This window comes from Phaethon aethereus (assembly GCF_964289735.1).
Source record: "Phaethon aethereus genome assembly, chromosome: 10".
Classification (NCBI taxonomy): Eukaryota; Metazoa; Chordata; class Aves; order Phaethontiformes; family Phaethontidae; genus Phaethon; species Phaethon aethereus.
This window is the reverse complement of record NC_138586.1, coordinates 13,598,656-13,618,062: the sequence shown is the minus strand read 5'-3', so window position 1 is coordinate 13,618,062 and position 19,407 is coordinate 13,598,656. Positions and strand designations below refer to the sequence as shown.

Below are 19,407 nucleotides of genomic sequence, written 5' to 3'. Positions count from 1 at the left end.
GCCTTGCCCGCCAGCAGGACCCCGGGAGCGGCTCTGGGGTCTGTGCCCGGCGTGGCCCGGGGCAGTTTCCTTCTCCCACACTCCCGGGAGCTACAGGGCCGCTCTTCCGCAGAATCCGCCGGGACGCTTAAATCCGGGACAGAGCGGATGGCGGCCTGGTCGCTCCCACTGCTGCTCTTTCTGCTCCAGGTGCCTACGGGGGCAAGAGATCGTTCGGGGCGCGCGGCGGTGACACCGGCCGGTGCCGCTCCCGCGGGCGGGCGCCCCTTGCCCTGCCCCGCGGGGTAGTCTCGCACCCCGCGTGGCTGCCGCCATCCTCCGCAGCGTTCCCCGGGAGTCGGTGCGGGGCTGCCGCGGAGCTGCCGGCACACCGCGCGGCTCTGCGTGCACGACGGGCTGCGGCCCCGGGCCGTGCCGGAGCTCCGCACCGCCCGCACAGGGCTGGCGCATGCGGGCACGGCTCGCTGTGCCGGGGGAGCGGGTCGGGCACCACAGCCGCCCCGGTGCCCCCGGGCCCAGGAAGCGCACGCTGCCGGGTCGGGAGCTTCCAGCGGCGCTGGGGCGCTGCACCGGGAGGTGAGGCCTGGGCCCCGGGAGCGCGACGGGACGTGCCGGCCAGCAGAGGCCCCTGTGGCGAGCGGGGAGCTGGCCCTGGCTGCTCGGCGCGGGGCTCGGCCGCCTCGCAGCGCGACGGGGAGCTCGCCAGCCCGGGGAGGCTTCTCAGCCGTGACCCCTGCGCCCGGCGGCGGAGAGGCGGCTCAGCGCCTCCCGCCACGTGGGACCCGGCCGCCCGCGGCGGGGGCGATCGGCCGCGAGTGGAAGGAGCGAGCTTTTTGTCACGCGAGGTAAGAGCCGGGCGCCGGAAGTGCCGGCGGGGCCCAGGGCGAGCAGGGCGGGCCGCGAGCGCTGCCGGCCGAGCCCCGGCGCGCTGCCTAGCGGAGGCCGGTCGCCCGCGGCTGAGGAGGAAACGCCGCTTCCAGCGAGCGGTTCCCCCCGCGCTGCCCCGCCGGCCCGGGGCAGCGGCACTCGCTGCGCTGCCGGCACCGTCCCCGCCGCTCCGAGCAAAGGCTGAACGCACCCGCTGGCTCAGACCTGCCGTGGGTATTTTTAAACTAAACGATTTACTTTTTGGAGCGGAGCTGGCCACGAGTACGGTGTTTTTCTCGACCTGGCTCCAGGTGCATAGCTGACGTGCTGCTTTCTGGGAGGCTGGCGGTGGGCTCGCTGTGCCGGTTGCAGGTCTGCAGCCCTTCTCCTTCCCATCATGGCTCTGTCCTGCACATTGAGGCTACCGTGCCGGCACCTTCACTCTTCCAGTGCTCTCCTGAGCAGCCTGCCCGGAAGGGACCGCAGCCTGCTGACGGAGAAGAAGACAACAGCAAAGTTGAAGGAGAAAAAAAAGGCCAGGGAGGGCTGCAGCCTGCCAGATTCCTCGTGGGAGGAGAGGTACAGCTCTTCCAAAATGACCAGGCACTCTTCCAAAGCACCAAGCACCTGAAGTGGTTAGAGCAGTGGGTTGGGGGTTTCACCTCCACCCAGCTCTCCCCAGTAGGAATAGAAGAGACAGGGCTCAGCTGGCTTCCCTTGGAGCTTGGCCTGGGTATAGAAATAATAGAAAAGACAAATTAAGAGGTCCAAGAGGAAAGGATCAGGGGCAGAGTGGTTACCATACTGGCAAGCAAAAAGTAATAGTCCATGTGATTTGCACTTCTGTGCCTGAAAGTAGTTAGCACAGAGTGCTTTGGAAGCGGCTCCAAAAATCCCAGTAAGCAATAACAGCAGTTTATCCAGCTGTGGGGTGAGGTTCTCCATGGGCTCAGTGAGTCAGTAGTTGATGGATAGTTATGATAGTTTGGATCATATCCATCACATTCTGTCTTTTTTTTATCAGCTTTTTTGTGTTTTGTTCTTGGTCACCCTGCCTCAGATCCAAGTAGTGGCAAGTTCCAAGGCTTATGTCTAAACTGCCGCTGTGTGAGTGGCCAGGTCAGTGAGAGTGGACAATCTGTAATTCCCTGCCTGCTACACATAAGCTGCATTTCACTGTGGTAGATTTAATCTAGTACAGCATTAGTAAAAAAGATGTAGTAGTGGCTAGAAATGTGAACCGGTAAATGATGCAGGATGGATGCATCAAGTGATGAGAGAAGCATCTTGCTCTTTTAGGGGAAAACTCCAGGGAGATGGGACTTGGGCATCAGACTCAGAGCAGCAAGGGATGGCCAAAGCCTCTGATTCATTGGGAGAAAGCAACAGAGCCCATCTGAAGCTAAAACATGGTCTTTTTTCCCCCCTTGTCTGTCTGCATTTTGTTTTGTTGTTTTTTTTTTTTCCACTCTGACCCCAGTAACATTTGAATACTCATTCCCCTAGTTTTACTGGCCTGGAGTCAGATCTCACCCAGGATTTGGCAGGGCCTCTTTGGGTCCCTGTGCAGGGGAAACAGTGTTCCTGGCCCTGTCCTCTAAAGGGAGATCAGAAAGATACCTGGCTTACCCAGGACACCGAGGCATCGCTGCTCAATCTTCTGCCAAAGGCTCAGCCTGTCCTCTGGAGAGCTGGTCATGGTGCTTCCTGGGTCCCTCTTCCAGCCACAAGTATTCTGCACCAGGAAAGTGCTATGAAAAGGGAGTTTGGGTGTTCACAGCCAGCTCTGGTGCAGAGCCCGTGCCAGAACTGTCCTGCCCATGAAGCAGCTGGTGGGGATGTTATGCCATAAGTATCAGGAGGTGAGTAGCTCTGGGCACTACCACGATATTGTGCTTTCCAGGTTAGCGAATGCAGTGACTCCACTGTGGAGACTTCCCTATGAAGAGCAGCTGCAGGTAAGATGTGCTTATGTGAACTGTTCTTTGTTGTGTTGCCCCAGCTGTCCCTCCTATCCCCCTTGAGCAACAGCCCCTAGCTTCTTAGTCACTTAATGCTATAAACTCTTCAGACCCCATTTACTCCTGCTTTAATTCTTCAACTATGGTGAAGGATAGAACTGGGAGCTTCCCTGTGGGTGGTGTGTGGGATCACCAACAGCACAGAGGATGGGGACTTGCACAGTGATCCTGTCCAGTGTGGGTTAGCTGTGGTTCACTGGGGCTTCAGGTTAGACCAAGTGCTCCAAGGCCAGTGCTTGGGGACCACAGACACAGGATATCTCTCTCTCCCCATTGCTCCAAGTGGCTGCTGTGATGAGAAAGGCAGAGTTCTTCTGGGGCTATATCCCACTTGCAGTATTCCCTCCTGTTGGCTTTCCCAGAGGTGGGTGATGTCGTGTGGTCCTGTGAGAGTGTTTCTGGCTTAGGACTCCTTTGCAGGTGAAATATGAAAGCCAGAGGAAGATTTTTCAGACACTGACATCTCGTCTTGAGGAGCTGGGCATAGATGCACAGAAACCTGGTGGAGTCTGCTGTCCTCTCCGGCCTGTAGTCCCTTCGGTGAGTATCCCATGGGAATGCTGTCCCCTCTGAGCCACTAACAGTCTTTCACTCAACTCCTGAAGAGTCTCATGGTGGGGATTACTTGGTTGCAGAGAATGTGTCTCTGGCAGTCCTTGCTAGCTTCTGCTTTGCAGCCTGTGACTGCTGGAGAGTGAAACAAGCCCAGTGATTAGGAATCCTTTTTTGTGCCCAAGCGTTCCCTGATAAACCTGTCACCATTCTGTCACAGAGAGCCACTACTTCTTCCCAAGGGGAAGTACTGGGGGTCTCGTGCACAAGCTCCTTTTCTGTGTTTTGCACATTCATGTGTGTCTTCCCGTGTTGCCAACAGAACAGCCAGGCTGGGTTTTGGCTTTCCTCCATTACTTTCTCCTTTTCTTTTAATCCAAGGCTTTACTTTTCCTTTTTTTCCCCCTCAGCCCATCATTAATGGCTACCGAAACAAATCTTCTTTCTCTGTGAACCGAGGACCAGATGGGAACCCCAAAACTGTGGGGTTGTATGTGGGATCTGGCAGAGGTCAGTGCAGGACAAGGAGCTGAGTAGAAAACTGCTGGCATGGGCTGGGTTGGGGCAAGGCTCTGCTGTGACAGCCTCCACCTGAGTTAGAAGCCTGAATCCGGGAGGATGCCAACAGAAACACCACTAAGTCCAGGGCAGCAATTTTAAAAGCTCGGCTCATTAGCTTCTTAAAAAACACTAGCTTCTAATTTGCTAAATATAGCAGTAAGGACGACAAGCTGTGGTAGCAGCCCCTCCAGGATTTAGCTTTGTTATTCTTAATTATGCTGTTCCCATGCCTTTGTGCTCCAGGAGCCTGTGCCGAGCAGGGAGAGCATGGGGATTGTGCATGTCCATAGGCAGCAGACCAATGCTGGAGCATTTGGGATGTGTGAGGCAGTTTGGTTTTGTGCAACAAGGATGAGAGTTGTGTGCTTCTTGCAAGCTGCTCAGTGGTGTGCTTGTTCACACCATCAATACTGGGTTTTGCTTCTCAACATCCATTGCAAGAGGTGCTGGGGTGGTCGCTGTGTACTTTTCTCGTGAAAAAATAATTCCATGGATGCATTTCACCTCTGACAGCAGAAGTTTTGCATTTAAACTGAAGTGGGAATGCTGTCTTCCAGCAACCTAAACTGCTTTGCTGCTGTAAGCCCACACCAGTTAGAAAACCAGTTGGCTCTGTGCTGGCTCCTTCCTTAATACCTGTCTGTCTCTCTCCAGCAAGAAATATTGTTTGTGTGAAAGCCAACCACCTGGAGAACATACCCCCAAAACACAAACAAGTGGCCCAGGTAAATAAATCATATCTGTTCCTAGACTCTGGAATAGAGGGACTGCCATAACCCTTATTTGGGAGAACATTGTAATTTTAGTTATGCTGGGTTTTCAAGTTCATTTTCATGTTCTGAAAAGTTTCAGGCCTGACTCAGGTTGATGGATACATTTTTTTTTTTAAACTTGCATGTTAATGTTGCAGCCTCTAAACTGTCCCAAAGAATTAAGTTAATCAAGTGACAATTAATTCCTGCCAATCTATTAAAATACATAAGAATCACAAACTGAAATTACTTCCAATAATTGTTCTTCCAAGAACTCGGAAAGAGCTTTCACTCGGTATATTGAAGTCAAACAGAAGAAAACAGATCATACTGGTGGAAGGGCCACCCGTTTGGGACATACAGTTATGCTAAGACCTGGGCAGTTGTCTTCGCTGTCCTACAAGTGCCGTTTCCTCTCTGCTCAGTGCTATGAGGACTTCATCCGTCACTCCCCCCTGGACCCCTGCATCCTCTTCCATGAAGGTGGACACTGGCGGGAGCTCCTGGTGCGCACCACCAGCTGCGGCCACACCATGGCTATCATCACCTTCCACCCCCAGGAGCTGGGCCAGGTGAGTAGGTGGGGGACAGGGCCCCTGGCAAGAGGCGTGTCAGGTATATGGCTGACCTGCGCTTTCTGGGTATATCACTGGGGAGAGGCGTCTCATCAGATTACCTGAACAGCCAGGTTTTCCTTTCTCACTCTTGACAGGAGGCACTGGCTACTCAGAAAGCATTGCTTAAGGAGTTCTTCACGTGTGGGGCTGGAACAGTCTGTGCCTTGACTTCACTTTATTTCCAAGAGAGGTATATGCCTTCACATAGGGAAGGAGTGGAAACGAAGCCACCTCCTTTTTCTCCCCCCTCTCTGATCAAATTAAAATTCTACCAGTTCAGGGAATGATTAAAGAGAATGACAGATGCTTGGATGCTTCTTGTAGATGTGGTTTTAAAATGACCACATCTTTTGTTTTTCTAGACCTGAAATACTTGAATACACTATGGCTCTACCTCATGGGAGTTAGGAGCCTGGAAAGCTAAAGAAAAAAACCTACAGTGACTTTCCCAAGACAGTAAATATCATTAGCAGCAAAACTGGGGAATAGACCCAGGACTGCTGCCTTCTGTGAAGTCATTTTGATCCTTTTAATGAATTCTAGGCTGTGCAAATTACTGGTCCCTTACAAAGAATCAAAATTCTTTGATCCTCTTGAAAGGCTCACATGAAATAAAAGTTGGTGGAGGGACAACTGTTGTCCCCTGCACATGAGCACCCCAGGGATGGAAATGGAAATCAGCTGCCTCTCCGCTGCCTTGTAACAGCTGGGTTTTTTGTGCTCTTGTAGCACCATGACACGCTGCTCCCACGAGCAGTCCCCCTTCCAGCTCCTTCACGGAGAACCGCACATCTTTGAAGAACTGCTTGGCCTGAAGTTTCGCATCTCTCCGGATGCCTTTTTCCAAGTAAACACGGGTGGAGCAGAAGTTCTGTATCAGGCGGTCGGGGAGCTGAGTCAGGCTGGTGGGGACACTGTCCTCCTTGACATCTGCTGTGGAACGGGTGAGCAGTGACCATGTGAGCCTGGCTCCCAGGGCTGGTGCTTCGTGTGCCAAAAACGATCCCTGCTATCTAAACACTTGTTTCTTCAGAATGGTTGTAAGGACTATTTTTCTATTCCTTATTTCCAGGTACAATTGGTCTCTCTCTGGCCCACCGAGTGTCCAAGATTATTGGTATTGAGGTGGTGGAGAAGGCAATAGAGGATGCCAGGTGGAATGCAGCATTCAATGGTGAGTTAAAACTCACCATTCAATGGTGAGTTAAAACGCAGAAAGTTTCAAATTAACTGCTGAAAAATCAGAAGCAGAAGTGAGTGGAGGGATCCTAACAAGTTACCTCCACACAGAAAAGTGCGGTACTTCATGTTATACCTCACATCTGGTGAGACTGACTCTGCTCACTTCGTGTGGTTACTTTTTGCTTCACAGGAATTTCAAACTGTGAGTTTCACAGTGGAAAGGCAGAGGCTGTGTTACCACAACTCCTGTCATCGTGGGAGGATGCCCAACCCCTTGTTGCTGTGGTGAACCCATCTCGGGCTGGGCTCCGTGAGAGAATATGCTATCTATTTAATTTTGAAAACAGATAATTTTGCACAAGTTCTGTGAGATCTGTTACACTAGCTCCAAACCCTCTGCTTACTTAGTCTCTAGTTTCTTACCTTGTTGCTGTCAGCAGCTAAAATCCCATAAAGTCTGCTGTTTTCAGTGCCTTTATCATGCTTTCTCCTTAAAGCAGACTCTTTTTTCCATCTTTCATAGGCTTACAGAATTATTTAGGAGAGAAGGAGCCTCTGCAGGCCTGTGGTGCAATCTCCCACGTAAAGCAAGGCCAACTTCAGAGTTGTATAAGGTTGCACAGGGCTATAAAGCCCAGCTGAGGTTTGAATGTGTCCAAGGGTGGATACCCTCTCCTGAAAATGTTTTCCCTAATATATTTAATCAGAATTTCCCCTTGCTGCAGTGCATCTGTTGCCTCTCATCCTCTTCTCATGCCCGTCTGAGAAAATTCTGGCTCCATCTTCTCTGTAATCCCCCATGAGGCCCCTGAAGATAGCAAATGGATCCTGGCTCATCTTCTTTTCCCCAGGCTGTATAATCCCAGCCCTCACACTCTCTGGGTGCATGCTGTGCCCCAGCCCTCTAACCGTCTTAGTAGTCTCTGCTGGACTTGCTCCACTGTGCACTGGGAAATCCCAAACTGGTCCTGGTGCCGAGATGCAGTCTCACAAGTGTGTGTGGAAGGCTTTACATTCCTCTGCTTAATTAACAATTTTTCTCTCATCCTTCATCCCCCTGGGAAACAGAGGGATTTCTCCCACTGTTCTACCCTGCCAAATTGGCTGAGCTGTTAGCTCAGATGGGTCACATCCCTGGCCTCCCCAAGAGTCTGCATATGAGACAGGACATGGCGAAATGTGTATATGCTTTTTCCCCTGTATTTTTGACAGTTCAGTGCAGTTCTGTGGTGCTTGGTGTGCAATCATTCCTTCTGGAGAGCTCATGGTGGTAGTGGGTCACTGGGGAAGCACGGTATCTTTTTGCAGATCACAGGGTTGTGCGAGCCATCCGAAACTGCAAGTCCATCCGAAGGCTGCTCTACATCTCCTGCAAGCCAGAGGCTGAAGCCATGAGGAACTTTCTTGAGTGAGCACCCTCCTTTCCATTGACCTTAGTTACAGTCCCTATTATGTCCAGACAAGGAAATAAATATCTGACCGAGACTTAGGAAGGTTTTTGTTGCAATCCAGGACTAGTCAGTACTTGGTCAGAAGTGGTTTATGCTTCTGCATTACTTTTGGTTTACCTACAAGCTGCACTTGCTTGTTTAAGGTAGTGGGTATTCTTTGAGTTTTATGTTCCAGCAGGCCGCTTTAGTGCATCAGAAAAGGAATAGAAAATAATGGAAACATGCTGTAATGGCATTGTGCATCCTTCTGCAACGAAACAGCACATCTGGATGTGGGATACAGAGTCCACCGGGTTCACTGCAGGAAGGCTGGCCCCTAGCCAACAAATTGAAGCCAACGGGATTAGTCACCTGCTTAGGGTTAATCATATAGTTAAGCCTTTTTCTGTGCAGTCCCGTTTGCAGGTGATAAATCTGTCTGCAGGTAACCAATGAAGGTAATGCAAACCTGAAGATTATCTCCTATGGCTATTAAGTGTCTTTCAGCTGGGATGGCTTGTGAGAAAGGGAGCTTTAAACCTGACATTGACTCTTCAGCTTGTCCACGAGATTTTCAGAGCTGGTTTGGGATTCAGTATTGGTGGTTCCAGACGTCAGCCAGTGTCAGCTGCAGACTCTGAGGGATGTTAGCCAAACACATGATACTTTCTTAATGCATCCGCTGTGCTGTTGTGCTACCAATAATGGTAGGAAGGCTTCTGCTACTGGTCTAAAGGATGCTCTCTTTGCTTTCCACAGTCTGTGCTGCCCACCTGACCCGGGGAAGAAGCTGGCAGGAGAGCCATTTGCCCCCACATTGGCTATACCTTTTGACATGTTCCCTCATACTGTTCACTGTGAGCTGGTGCTGCTGTTCACCCGCTGACAAGGAGGCAGATATGCCAGCTCCAAGAGCTTGGCAAGCAACCTCCTTCTGTCCTGACTGGAGTCAATGTAGTTAGGATTTTAACTTATTTTCTTGAAAGATATATAAAAATAAATAATTTTGCTTTTGCTTTTACTTTGGGTTGCCTAACTACACTGTTTGGTAAGGAAACACTTGGATTTTTGTGTTGAAAAGGTTCTCTGTAGCATTTCATCACCATTCCCTCCCCTGCAAACCTCTTCTTGGGCTGCTGGTTAAAGCAGCCTGGAAAATATTCTCTCACTAGTATTATGGGTTTTCACCACCAACATGCAAATACGAAGCACTAAAATCCACTGTATTTTCTAATACTGCCATGCCATTAGTTCTCTGCTTGCTTCAAAGATATTTCAAGTGTTTTTCAAGTTGATAGTGAACTTGCTATAAAGAAACTGTAGGAACAAGAAATCCTCATGCTTCACTAGGAAAATGTTGACTTTTGGAGTCAGGGAAATATTATCTGTATAAACTTCCAAAACCAATATTGAACAACTGTCAGTCATGTGGATAAGTTGGAGGCAATGAGAAAGATTTTTCTATAAAATTAAGAGAGAACAGACTTCAGTGTCTCTTTTTCCACACCTGGCTCCCCCTTCTCTGCTAATGCTTGCCGATACCTAAATATGAAGTGCCCTGTGAAAATGTCAGCAGCGACAAGTTATTTCCTCATCAGGTTGCTCTGCAATACCTAGCTCAAAAATTTGGTGTGTTTTATATCTGTCCTGCCATGCTCACTAACTGGCAAGCTATGCACCTCAAATGTTACATGAAGTTCTCTCCAGCTCTTCAAAAGATGGAGCTGCTACAACCTGGAGGTAGGTCTGAGTGAGCAGGGTTGCCATGTGTTTTATGAACGCCACTTTGAGGACTCCTTTAATTTTTTTTTTATTTTATTTTTACTTATATGTTGTATTGAAATTACCTTTTGGTTTATCGTGGTCAACTAGGCCAGGCCAGTAGCAGAACACATTTCTACAGTGAGCCTGTTAAATTTTACTCTTTCCTCTGAAAGAGGAGCTCCCTATCTGATTTGGGTGAACCAAGGCTGATAAACTCCCAAGGAAACAGGGAGAGCTGCCTGTATTTTTCAGACTTTTAACTCCAGTCCTAAGGAACCCTGAGCTTGTAACAGTAAGAACAACCATCAGTTCTCATGCCATGGGGGCTTAGGACTCGAGACTTACTATACCAGAAAAGGAGGTGATGGGGAGATTCCTGACAGGCATTGGAAGTATCACTCTTGTACTATAACACAAGCTTAAGATTTTTGCACACTGTTACAGCCTCTTGTTTCTTGTTTATAGTGAGGGATGCAGTTTTACAGCAGTTCTGTTTTGTATAATTATACCTTGGCTTCTCGCTGAATGGCCTGGCTACACTTTTGTCAAAACGAAATTTGTTGCAAATTGGAGGGGGAGAGATAATGACTTTAAATCAGAAAGTAATAGAGGATCAGGAACCTTTCCGTTTGTCTCTGGAGAGCTGAACATACAGGACAGGTTTTATCTGCAATGGGGGAGGGTGGCACAGTGGCCTCACCATCCCTTTTGGGCGTCAGGTTCCAGGAGACCCACAGGGGCAAGACACGTTTTTTGCTGTTCTGGGGCAAATATATTAACTAACATGTTGTTTGCTGTGCATTAGTGTCTGAGCATCTGAAACTGAAAGCTGCCAATGTACAAGAGACCTCTGACCACTGTTCCTCCATAGCAGGTTACTCCTGTGCCCTCTGCTCACCTCATTTTCCCACTAGTGAGCAACCATGCCATGCGGTTGGCTGCCATCCTGCATCCCTAGAACGGGCTCAGTTTGGGGTTTCTGTGGGTAATTCATGGAACGTGCAAGGAAATAGAGGATAACTTGGTGGTAGGACCGGTGGGAATGCTCATCGCCCAGCAGGTGCTAGAGCTGCCGGGCGCTGGCTGCGGGGCATTAGGACCCAGAGGTTGCTGAGTGGAGGAGGCTGAATCCCCCTCCTGCTGTCATCCTCGCTGCCTCTGCAGCTTTATTCCTGTCTCCTTCAATGGTGGCTGACTACCTCCCTCCCGGGCTGGCAGCCAGAGCGAGAAGGCCTCACTAAGACCGGTTCCCAGGACCGGTTCCCAGCGGCTCCATGGCATCTCCCAGGACTATCACCATCGTTGCCCTCTCGGTGGCCCTGGGACTCTTCTTCGTCTTTATGGGGACCATCAAACTGACCCCTCGGCTCAGCAGAGATGCCTACAATGAGATGGTGAGTACGGCAGTGGCAGCACGGAGGGAGATGCATTAGGGCCCTCTCCCCTCACCCTTGCAGCAGAAGCAGTGTTTGCAGCGGGATACACAGAGGGTGATCGCTCTGGAGCCCCGAGCGATGGGAGGGAGAGGGAAGAAGCTTATCTGTCTCCTTATTTGATGGACACAGAGAGAAACAAATAATGCGCAGTGCCGAGGATATCCTGGCAGCCCTCGCCTGGGCTCTGTCTGAGGCCATGGAGAAACCTCTTGCAGGTAAGGACGGGGAGGGGAAGAAGGAGGATGGGATAGCACAGCGCACACAAGGGTCTCTGAAGAGCAGGGTGTGAAGAAGTGCTAGACATGTAGCAGGCAGGTACAGCAGGTCCCTGGGAGAACACCTACCCCCTGGACTTGGGGGCAGGAAAAGCTGATGCCTGCTTTAGCAGCCAGCTGATCATCCTCAAAATCTGTGCTTTAAAGCAAGGCTAACGACACTGACTGTCCCTACCTCACCAGACTTGTGCAGGCGTTTATTCACGACCATGAAATGCTTTGATATTCTTAGCTGGCAGAAGAAGATATTATTGATAGTTACCTTATTATTCTCTTTAGCCTGGGAAATGAGCCTCTCTTCTTGCCTAATGGGAAAGGGTTGAAGAGAGGAAGGAGAAGTCTGGGTCTGCGTTTCTCAGCTGGTGAGCTAGTTTGTGCTCCTCTCTGCTCAGGGCCAGCCCTGCTGCAGAGCTTTGCCGGCTCGGAGCTGCAGGCAGGCGAGGGACTGGCCGCCACATTTTGCTTCCTTGTCTATGTTTGTTTATTCTGCTGCTGTCCCCTTTTCCCTGGTTATATTTATTGCAGTGGCTGAAAAACATTGGTATAATTTTTGTGCCCCTAAAAAAACAGTGCTGGAAGTTTCCAGCACATTCGGTTATCCTCCTTTGCTCCACCTGCCCAGCTGCTTTTCCTTAGGTCTCAAATAACATTTGAATCAGAGTGTCTTGTCTGTAGCTCAGCACAGGGATCTCACAGAGAAGAATCACCAAGAAGTAACTCAGGAGCAAAAGACTCAGAGAAAATGCCCAGAAAACAAAGCTCTTAAGTTTCTGCTACATAAAGGATAGAAAAAAAGCACTGAGACATTAGAAGCCTTGCAAAATCTGTGCTCTGTAAAATATTTTGCTTCTCTGTCCCTTTCTGCTTTACCAAGAGTCAGGCCTACAGGTAGGAATGATCTCCATTTTTACAAATAAAAAGCAGAGGCACTTGGATACAGCACCGTCATTCTTAATAGCCCATAGTGTAACATGTTCATGACTCACTAGGCTTTCGTGCTTTTGCTGTGCTGCACACCAGGGTGGTCTGTCAGGTTGGATGGGGCTCTGAGCAACCTGATCTGGTTGAAGATGTTCCTGCTCACTGCAGGGGGGTTGGACTAGGAGACCTTTAAAGGTCCCTTCCAACCCAAACTACTCTACGATTCTGTGTAACGGAAACAGCGAAAACCTGATCTTGCCGATCAGAAAGCATGGCTTCTTGCCCCGAGCAAATAGAGAACCTCTGTTATCTGCCTGCAACATCAAACTTGCAGTTTTTCATTCAGCAAAAAACAGACACACTAGTTTGCCTATTAAAATACTTAAAATACCAGAATACTCTAGGACATTTCTTATAAAGTATATTTCTTTATAGAGGTCTATTTTTCATGACTGTTCAAAAATACTCTGACCTGAGGAGAGGTTTTATTCACTGGAGGTTTAAAATGCATCCTTACAATGCATACACTTAGAGTAAACGTGTCATGAGATCTTCAGTTATTTTGTAGCAAAAATGACAATGCTGTATAGTTTTAACCACATGCGAAGTGTCAGCTCCTCTTAGGAGGAAGCAGCAAAATTTACAGAAGTGGAAAGTTCTGTGTGCCTGTAGAGTTACTTCCAAAATCACATGGAAGTAAACCCACAATCTGATTAGCACCCGTGAGAGCTGAACAACTCCGTACCTGACATTCAGCTTCTCTTTCCCTTTTCCTGATTAGAAAGTAGAGAACACAATGGCAAGAATATCTGCAGGGATAGTATACTCAAGTGTAAGTGGAAATAATTTCAGTGTCTCCAGTAACTAGGAGCTTTATTAAAATATTTTAAAATAAGGGAAATACTTGACTGAAAAAGAAAAAAACCCAAACAAAAACAATAAGCCCACGAGCACCTAACATTCAAGTGCAAGAACTCTGAATGTGTGTAAGGACAGAGGTTTCTTCCCCGAAACAATGAGGCAGCCATGTAAGGAGGCTGAGTGTTGCAATTTACACTGCTTCGAAATCCAGCATAAACCAGAGAGCAAAGGATGTCAAATGTCAGCTTGCTTTCATCTGAGGAAAGAAAGGATCATACGGGTATGTAACACAGGTTAGGGTTGGTGAATCTCAGCTTTGATGTACAGTCCCATGCTAAGATTGTATGGCCCATAAGCACTGGGATTTTGTTAAGTTGCTTTGAGGTAGAAAGAGACTTCTGTTTTTACCTGCTATGTCTTGGCTTTGCAGGGACTAGGTGTGTTATTTAATTATAAAGGATGTGCTACTCTTAGAAGATGGTATTTTGTTTAACAACATGGTTCTACACTGTGAATTCTAGCAATTGTAACTTCAGATTTCAGGAGAAGGTACACCTGGCCTGGTCCTAGCTTCAAAGATGTGTGCTAGGTTGCAGAACTGTTTTCCAGTGAGGAGACAACAGCTTATAAAGGGGGAATTGCAGGTTGATGGTGTTAATATCCCTCCAACAGAAGCTTTAGGGGTACAGATTGGATATTGTGCCAGAGGGGTCTGTGATGACTGAAGTGATCTTTAGGTCATATTGCACGTCAGTCTATTTCAGTGGAAGTCACCTTTGCCTTTACTTTCTCACATTATGGTGTTCTATGCTATTACTGCTTCATTTCAGAAACGAGCATACAAAAGCTACGTGCGGGCCCTCCCCATGCTAAAGAAGATGGGAGTCAGCTCCATCCTTCTCCGCAAGAGCATTGGTGTCCTGGAAGTGGCATGTGGCATTGTCATGACACTGGTGCCTGGTCGCCCCAAAGACATGGCCAACTTCCTCCTCCTCCTCCTTGTGCTGGCTGTGCTCTTTTTCCACCAGCTTGTGGGGGATCCACTCAAGCGTTACGCCCACGCCCTAGTCTTTGGGATCCTGCTTACCTGTCGTCTGCTGATTGCCCGCCAGCCTGAGGAGCAGCTTCCAGAAAAGAGGATCCTCTCAGTGAATGGGGATGAGCAGCCACCCATCCATGAAGCAGCTCCTGAGAAAGGCAAAATGAAGGTATCCTAGTTGAGTGCATGTGAGAAATATGGACCCTCGAGGCAGCTCTCTCCAAAATCACCCAGAAAATTTGTTTTTTAATTACCTATTTATATTTTTTGTCTGTCTAAATAAAGTTGCACTTGGGGTCTGAGAGACACATGGTATGTCTACGCTGTAGTCTTGCTTTTGCTGCTGCCCTGTTGGAGAAAAAGACAAGCTAGGTTTCACCAGGACAGCTTGGAGGCAGTTAGCAGCCTGGCTGGAGTAGCGCTGGCCTCAGCAGTAGCTGCAAAAGCAGCCTGAGAGGATGGGCAAAGACTTGGACCGGTAGTCATGCTAACTCGGCGCTGCTGCAGTGGGCAGATTAGTCCCTGAGCATCAGCCCCAAGCCCCATGGCAGCTGAAACCTAGCCTGGATGCGCTTTTGCTGTGTGGCAGTCTCAGTAACAGTGGCTGGGTAGAACATAACCAGCGTGTCCCTGTGCTGGCTTGTGCAGCCATCCACAAATCTGTGTTTCCTTTTCCATAGTCATCGGGGGAAAGGACCCTACCAAGCATAAAAGTGCTGTTTGTTGTGTTTGAGGGAGGGGTCCCTTAGCCTTTGCTGCCTTTGTGCACAGTCATTCCTTTGGACTGGTTAGCCAGGGAAAACATGGGATGCGCTATTTGCATCTCCCTGGATTTACACACTTTGCAGAGGCTCTAAAACTGTGACAGTGGCCTGATAACAGTAATTTTTTGCCTGCTTCAGACGAGGCAATGGCATCTCCTTACCCCTCTTGGCAGAGAGCATCCCCCTGGTGAGGGAATGGGGAGCAGAACTGCCCAAAGAAGTCCAAAATATCCGTCTGCTGTTGGCAATGCTCCCTATTTCCTTGCAAAAAACCATCCTTTTCCACAACTATTGCAACTTCATAGAATTGTTGGTTATTGCTGATAGATGAGGGTCTGAATGTGTCCAGGTACCTCATTGTTCGTCCCACATACAGCTTGGTTGAGCTGAGGGGAAGTCCTGTCACCAGAGCCTGAATCCCTGTGTGTTGTGTCTGAAATCTTACAGTGTTGTAAGAAGCATGTGTTACCTCTGAGTTTGTTTGTTTTTCTTGATGTTCATCTGTTTTCAGTTTTTCCTTATTTTCTTAACTATTCATGAAAATAAACTTTTGAAATTTGGAGAAAAATGTCTTGACAGGAAAAAATTTATTTTTTGAAAGATGCATCTAAGAATATTTTTCCTGTGCTTAAACACTGCACCTAAAATGGGCAGAATCATGTCACGGGAATTTCAGGGAGAGACTAGGTAATGCAGGTTGGAAGCCATATGAACACTACTGGGCTATTAATAACCACGGACAGTTAAAAAGAGACATTTGAACATTTTCATGAAACAATCTCAGCTAAATTTCTGCTTCAGAATAATGTGACAGGGACAAAAGATGTTACAACTCCAGTAAAATGTCTGTGTAATATCACTATAAAAATTGATGATGGATGTTCATCTGCAGTATATCCAGTTTTCTTCTTATGTTAAGTCTGCTGCTGAAAAATTCTCCTCCGGGAGCCCCAAAGAGTGACTAATTATCTGTTACCAGATGTGCACCCTGAGCAAAGGAAACTACCAACAGGCCACCTTTGTTAGACAATCTCTTATCTTTATAGACTATGTCAAGGTCATCACAAATGTATATAGAATTTGCTTTACTTCCAGAGAGGCGTCTCATCTACCATGCCTCGACTGGAGTTATTAAATCGCTTTTTAATTTAAAATCAAATGAAAGTACCACCAACTCAAAAACCACACCATGATGTGTATTCCTACACAAAGTACTCACAGCTGAATTGCTGCAACCTTTTGTCCAGCTGCTCCTCACATATGCGTTTAGCTCAGTAAACTTTTGGAAACAAGTGTTTCTGTTTTGTAATGTTCTTCACTGAAACCTGTATAGATGCCGTAATAATAAATATAAAATACTCCGCACAGCAAAGCTTGTCCCTGCAAAAACTTCAGACTGTAAGTGAATTCTGAAAAAAAAATCTTTTTACATTTGCAACAGTATAAATTACTGATCCGCAGTGGTGACTACATGTGCTTTATCACAGACAAGACGCTGCCTGGAACCCAGTAAGAAGAATTTTGTATTTATCTGTATTGGGCTGACCTCCATCATTGCCCCCCAGCATTAGCAAACTATTTTTGGAAGCTACCAGTCATCTTTGCTTGCTAGAGGTGATAAGGCACCATGATCTCATTTAGTCCTTTTGTAAGACCACGAGATGCTCATTTACTCTTCCTAATTTTTTTTTCCCCTCTGCTTTTTTGTCTTCATCTCCAAGCCCATAATTTCATTCCCGTCAGTCTCATCCAATTTCTGCCATGGCAGGCACCTTCTAGCGCCAGCGTCTTCCCAGCCGCAGCTTGCTGTGAGGGCAGGGGTTTGTCGGAGGAGCGGTGCCTGCTGCGCGGCCGGCCTGCCCGGCGTGCCGGGCCGAGCTGCGGCCTACCTGCGGGCTCACGAAAACCGCCCAGCCGCCCGCGGCACCGCAGGACCTGCCTCAGCACCTCTGCCTGCCTGTTAAAGGAGGGATGAAAAGAACCACTGCACATCACCAACCCCACTCCATTTCCAATCTTTTTGGCCCCATCCGCCACAGGCGTCCCAACCTACACCTGCCACCCTCAGCCGGCGCCGCCTCCGCACGCACGCCGAGGCCACTGCGCATGCGCACGCTCCGCACCGCCTCGAGAATGCGCATACTCGGAACCGCCCGGGACAGGGCGGAAGCGCCGCCGTTCCCATCCGCAGGTCTCGGAGTTGCTCATGCGCGGGCGGAGGAGGCGGTGGCGGCGCGCCCATTCGCCGCCGCGGCTCTGTAGTGGCGGTCAGTGCGCATGCGGGGGATGTGGGGAGGACGTTTGAACTGCGGGGCGGTTGGAGCCGGCGCTGGTGGGAGGTAAGCGTGGCGGGGTTGTAGCTATGGCAGCGAGCCTCACGGCCGGGCCCTCCCTGGGACGGGAGGCCCTTGTCGCTGGTCTTGGGGCCCCGGAGCAGGCGTGCCTGGGTGCTGCGGTGGTGCTGGGCCAGGACGGGCTCGGCTCCCTCCATTCCCTCAGGGCCGCTCCCCGCGTCGGACAGCCGGAATATCACAGTGAGCTCTGCGGGGGCGTCCGGGGGGAGCCGCTGTGAGCAGCTGGAGAGAGAAGGCTGTGCGTGCATCGGCTGGGGAGGAGGGGAACGGATGTTCGTGCCAAATCTCCGTGTGGAAGTGACTAGTACTGAAGAGCTGTGCAGTGGTGGGCTCGCTGTTAGTAGGAACTGGCGTTCCAGCCTGTCTCTTAGTTCTGCTTGAAGGTCTGGTGGTACTGTCTTCCCCACCAGGTCTTTCTGGTAGAACTCCTGCAAGACAAAAGCAAAAAACACCCCAGGTAGAGCAGGTGTTAAGGAGTCTGTGAGAAAGCTGTTAGTGTACTCCAGAGTGTGGTAACCGAGGACTTTTAGCTCCATCTGCTTCCTGAACCACTTACAGTGTGCTCAGGTGACTCAAGATACAACAAGCAAGTTTCCAGAGCGTTTGGGGTTTTCTGCAACGGTTACATGTCAGTCCAGCTCATGTCAATCTAACCACAGTATAGTTGCTATCAGGAATTTTCAGTTTTGAAGCATCTCAGTTGTTGTTACTCACAAGCTAAGCATCTTTGTAGGAGTTCTGATACCATTCTGTTGCCCTTTAATACTGAGGGGGCACGCTTCACCTGAAGTCAGTAGATTTCATTTGTAAAAGTGAATGCCGTCTGTGTGTGTATATCAGTATGTGCTTCAGAGGAGGTCTTGGCATAGCTAGCCAGAGATTTGTTCTTGGTGTGCCGCACAGGGAAGTTAGTGACAAACAAACCTGTAGGAAAATGGGGATGATTCTAACATCTTAAGGAAGTGAGAGCTGAAGAGGGAATATGAATTGAAAATCGTTCTGATTTATTCTGTCAAGAAAGCTGGAAAGCAAAAGATAGGCTCCAGTAATCCAGGGACATGCATGCATACTTTACCAAATCCAGGAAATTGTAGCAAAATTTCACATTTTGTGGATGAAACGTTGTTCTCTCCAACATATTGAGGAGAAAATGCCACTTTTAACTGTTGTATTTCACCCAGAGCTAGGCAGTTAGTCGCTCTTGTGCTTCACTTGGAACTTTACCAAAATTTCCTATTTTTTTTTTTCAATCCTAGCTGTTAGGTAGAAAGGCAGCAGAAGAATCTAATTTTGGTAAAATAGGAAGGTAAGTGTTGTTATGATCCTCTAAAATCTGTGCATTATCTTGCAGGAAATCATGACCTGTTGACTGATTACATTGGCATATGCAATACAAGTAATGAAACTGATAATGCACAAACTTGGAAGAAATTTGTTGATAGTGTTTTGCTAACTTTCTGGTTATGTTAATTTTTGGATCAAAATTCTATCTAAAACTTTATCAGATAATTTTTAAATTGAAAGGAGTTTGTGTCAATTTTTACTTGTGAATTTTTTCTTTTAATGACAGTGAAACAAGGATCTAAAACAATTATAAGGTCAATTTCTCAATATATATACTTTTTGGAAGGCTATTGATTAGATGATTAGTTTAACTTTTATATAGATTTCTTTAGCCTAATAACTGTGTGATTATGTTTAATGGCCTATTCTCATAGTCCTTAGGCTGTATTTACCTCAATGCTAACATTGTAACTATGTGTAAACAGTTAATCATGAGGAAAGCAGGCCTCATGAAAATTAAAACAGGTAGGAATGGAGAAGAGAGGTGGAGAGAACCGATAAGAGTTAAGAGCAAGGACTGAGAAATTAATGAGTACAGAGAAGATATCTTAACCTTGAGAATAGAAACATCCTAGCAGGAATGCTCTAACAAGGGTGATGAGAAGGAACTGCTTGGCTGAACAACAGAAGGGGCAAGCATCCAAGGAGAAGAAGTTATCCTCATGAG

The 19,407-nt window shown here is 48.3% G+C and overlaps 2 protein-coding genes across 2 annotated transcripts; both read left to right on the top strand.

Moving 5' to 3' along the window:
• The first annotated feature begins 1,238 nt into the window (after positions 1–1,238).
• On the top strand, positions 1,239–8,997 carry TRMT2B (tRNA methyltransferase 2 homolog B). The gene is made up of 12 exons (XM_082004022.1): positions 1,239–1,446; positions 2,771–2,825; positions 3,309–3,428; positions 3,851–3,950; positions 4,656–4,726; positions 5,179–5,325; positions 5,466–5,560; positions 6,100–6,314; positions 6,443–6,544; positions 6,743–6,862; positions 7,861–7,960; positions 8,742–8,997. Exons 1-12 carry the CDS (start codon positions 1,265–1,267, stop codon positions 8,866–8,868), a joined length of 1,434 nt encoding a protein of 477 aa, XP_081860148.1. The 5' UTR covers positions 1,239–1,264; the 3' UTR covers positions 8,869–8,997.
• A 2,023-nt stretch (positions 8,998–11,020) lies between these two features.
• Positions 11,021–14,498, top strand: TMEM35A (transmembrane protein 35A; the record flags this gene model as incomplete). The annotated part of the gene is made up of 2 exons (XM_082003952.1): positions 11,021–11,140; positions 14,070–14,498. 2 exons carry the CDS (start codon positions 11,021–11,023, stop codon positions 14,454–14,456), a joined length of 507 nt encoding a protein of 168 aa, XP_081860078.1. The 3' UTR covers positions 14,457–14,498.
• Positions 14,499–19,407: the final 4,909 nt, after the last annotated feature.

Bases quoted from the DNA above. Each gene is read 5' to 3' on its own strand.
- TRMT2B (XM_082004022.1), top strand. From the start codon at position 1,265: ATGGCTCTGTCCTGCACATTGAGGCTACCGTGCCGGCACCTTCACTCT. The intron at 2,826-3,308 runs GTAAGATGTGCT...ACTCCTTTGCAG, and splicing joins CCTATGAAGAGCAGCTGCAG to GTGAAATATGAAAGCCAGAG. The intron at 3,429-3,850 runs GTGAGTATCCCA...TTTCCCCCTCAG, and splicing joins TCCGGCCTGTAGTCCCTTCG to CCCATCATTAATGGCTACCG.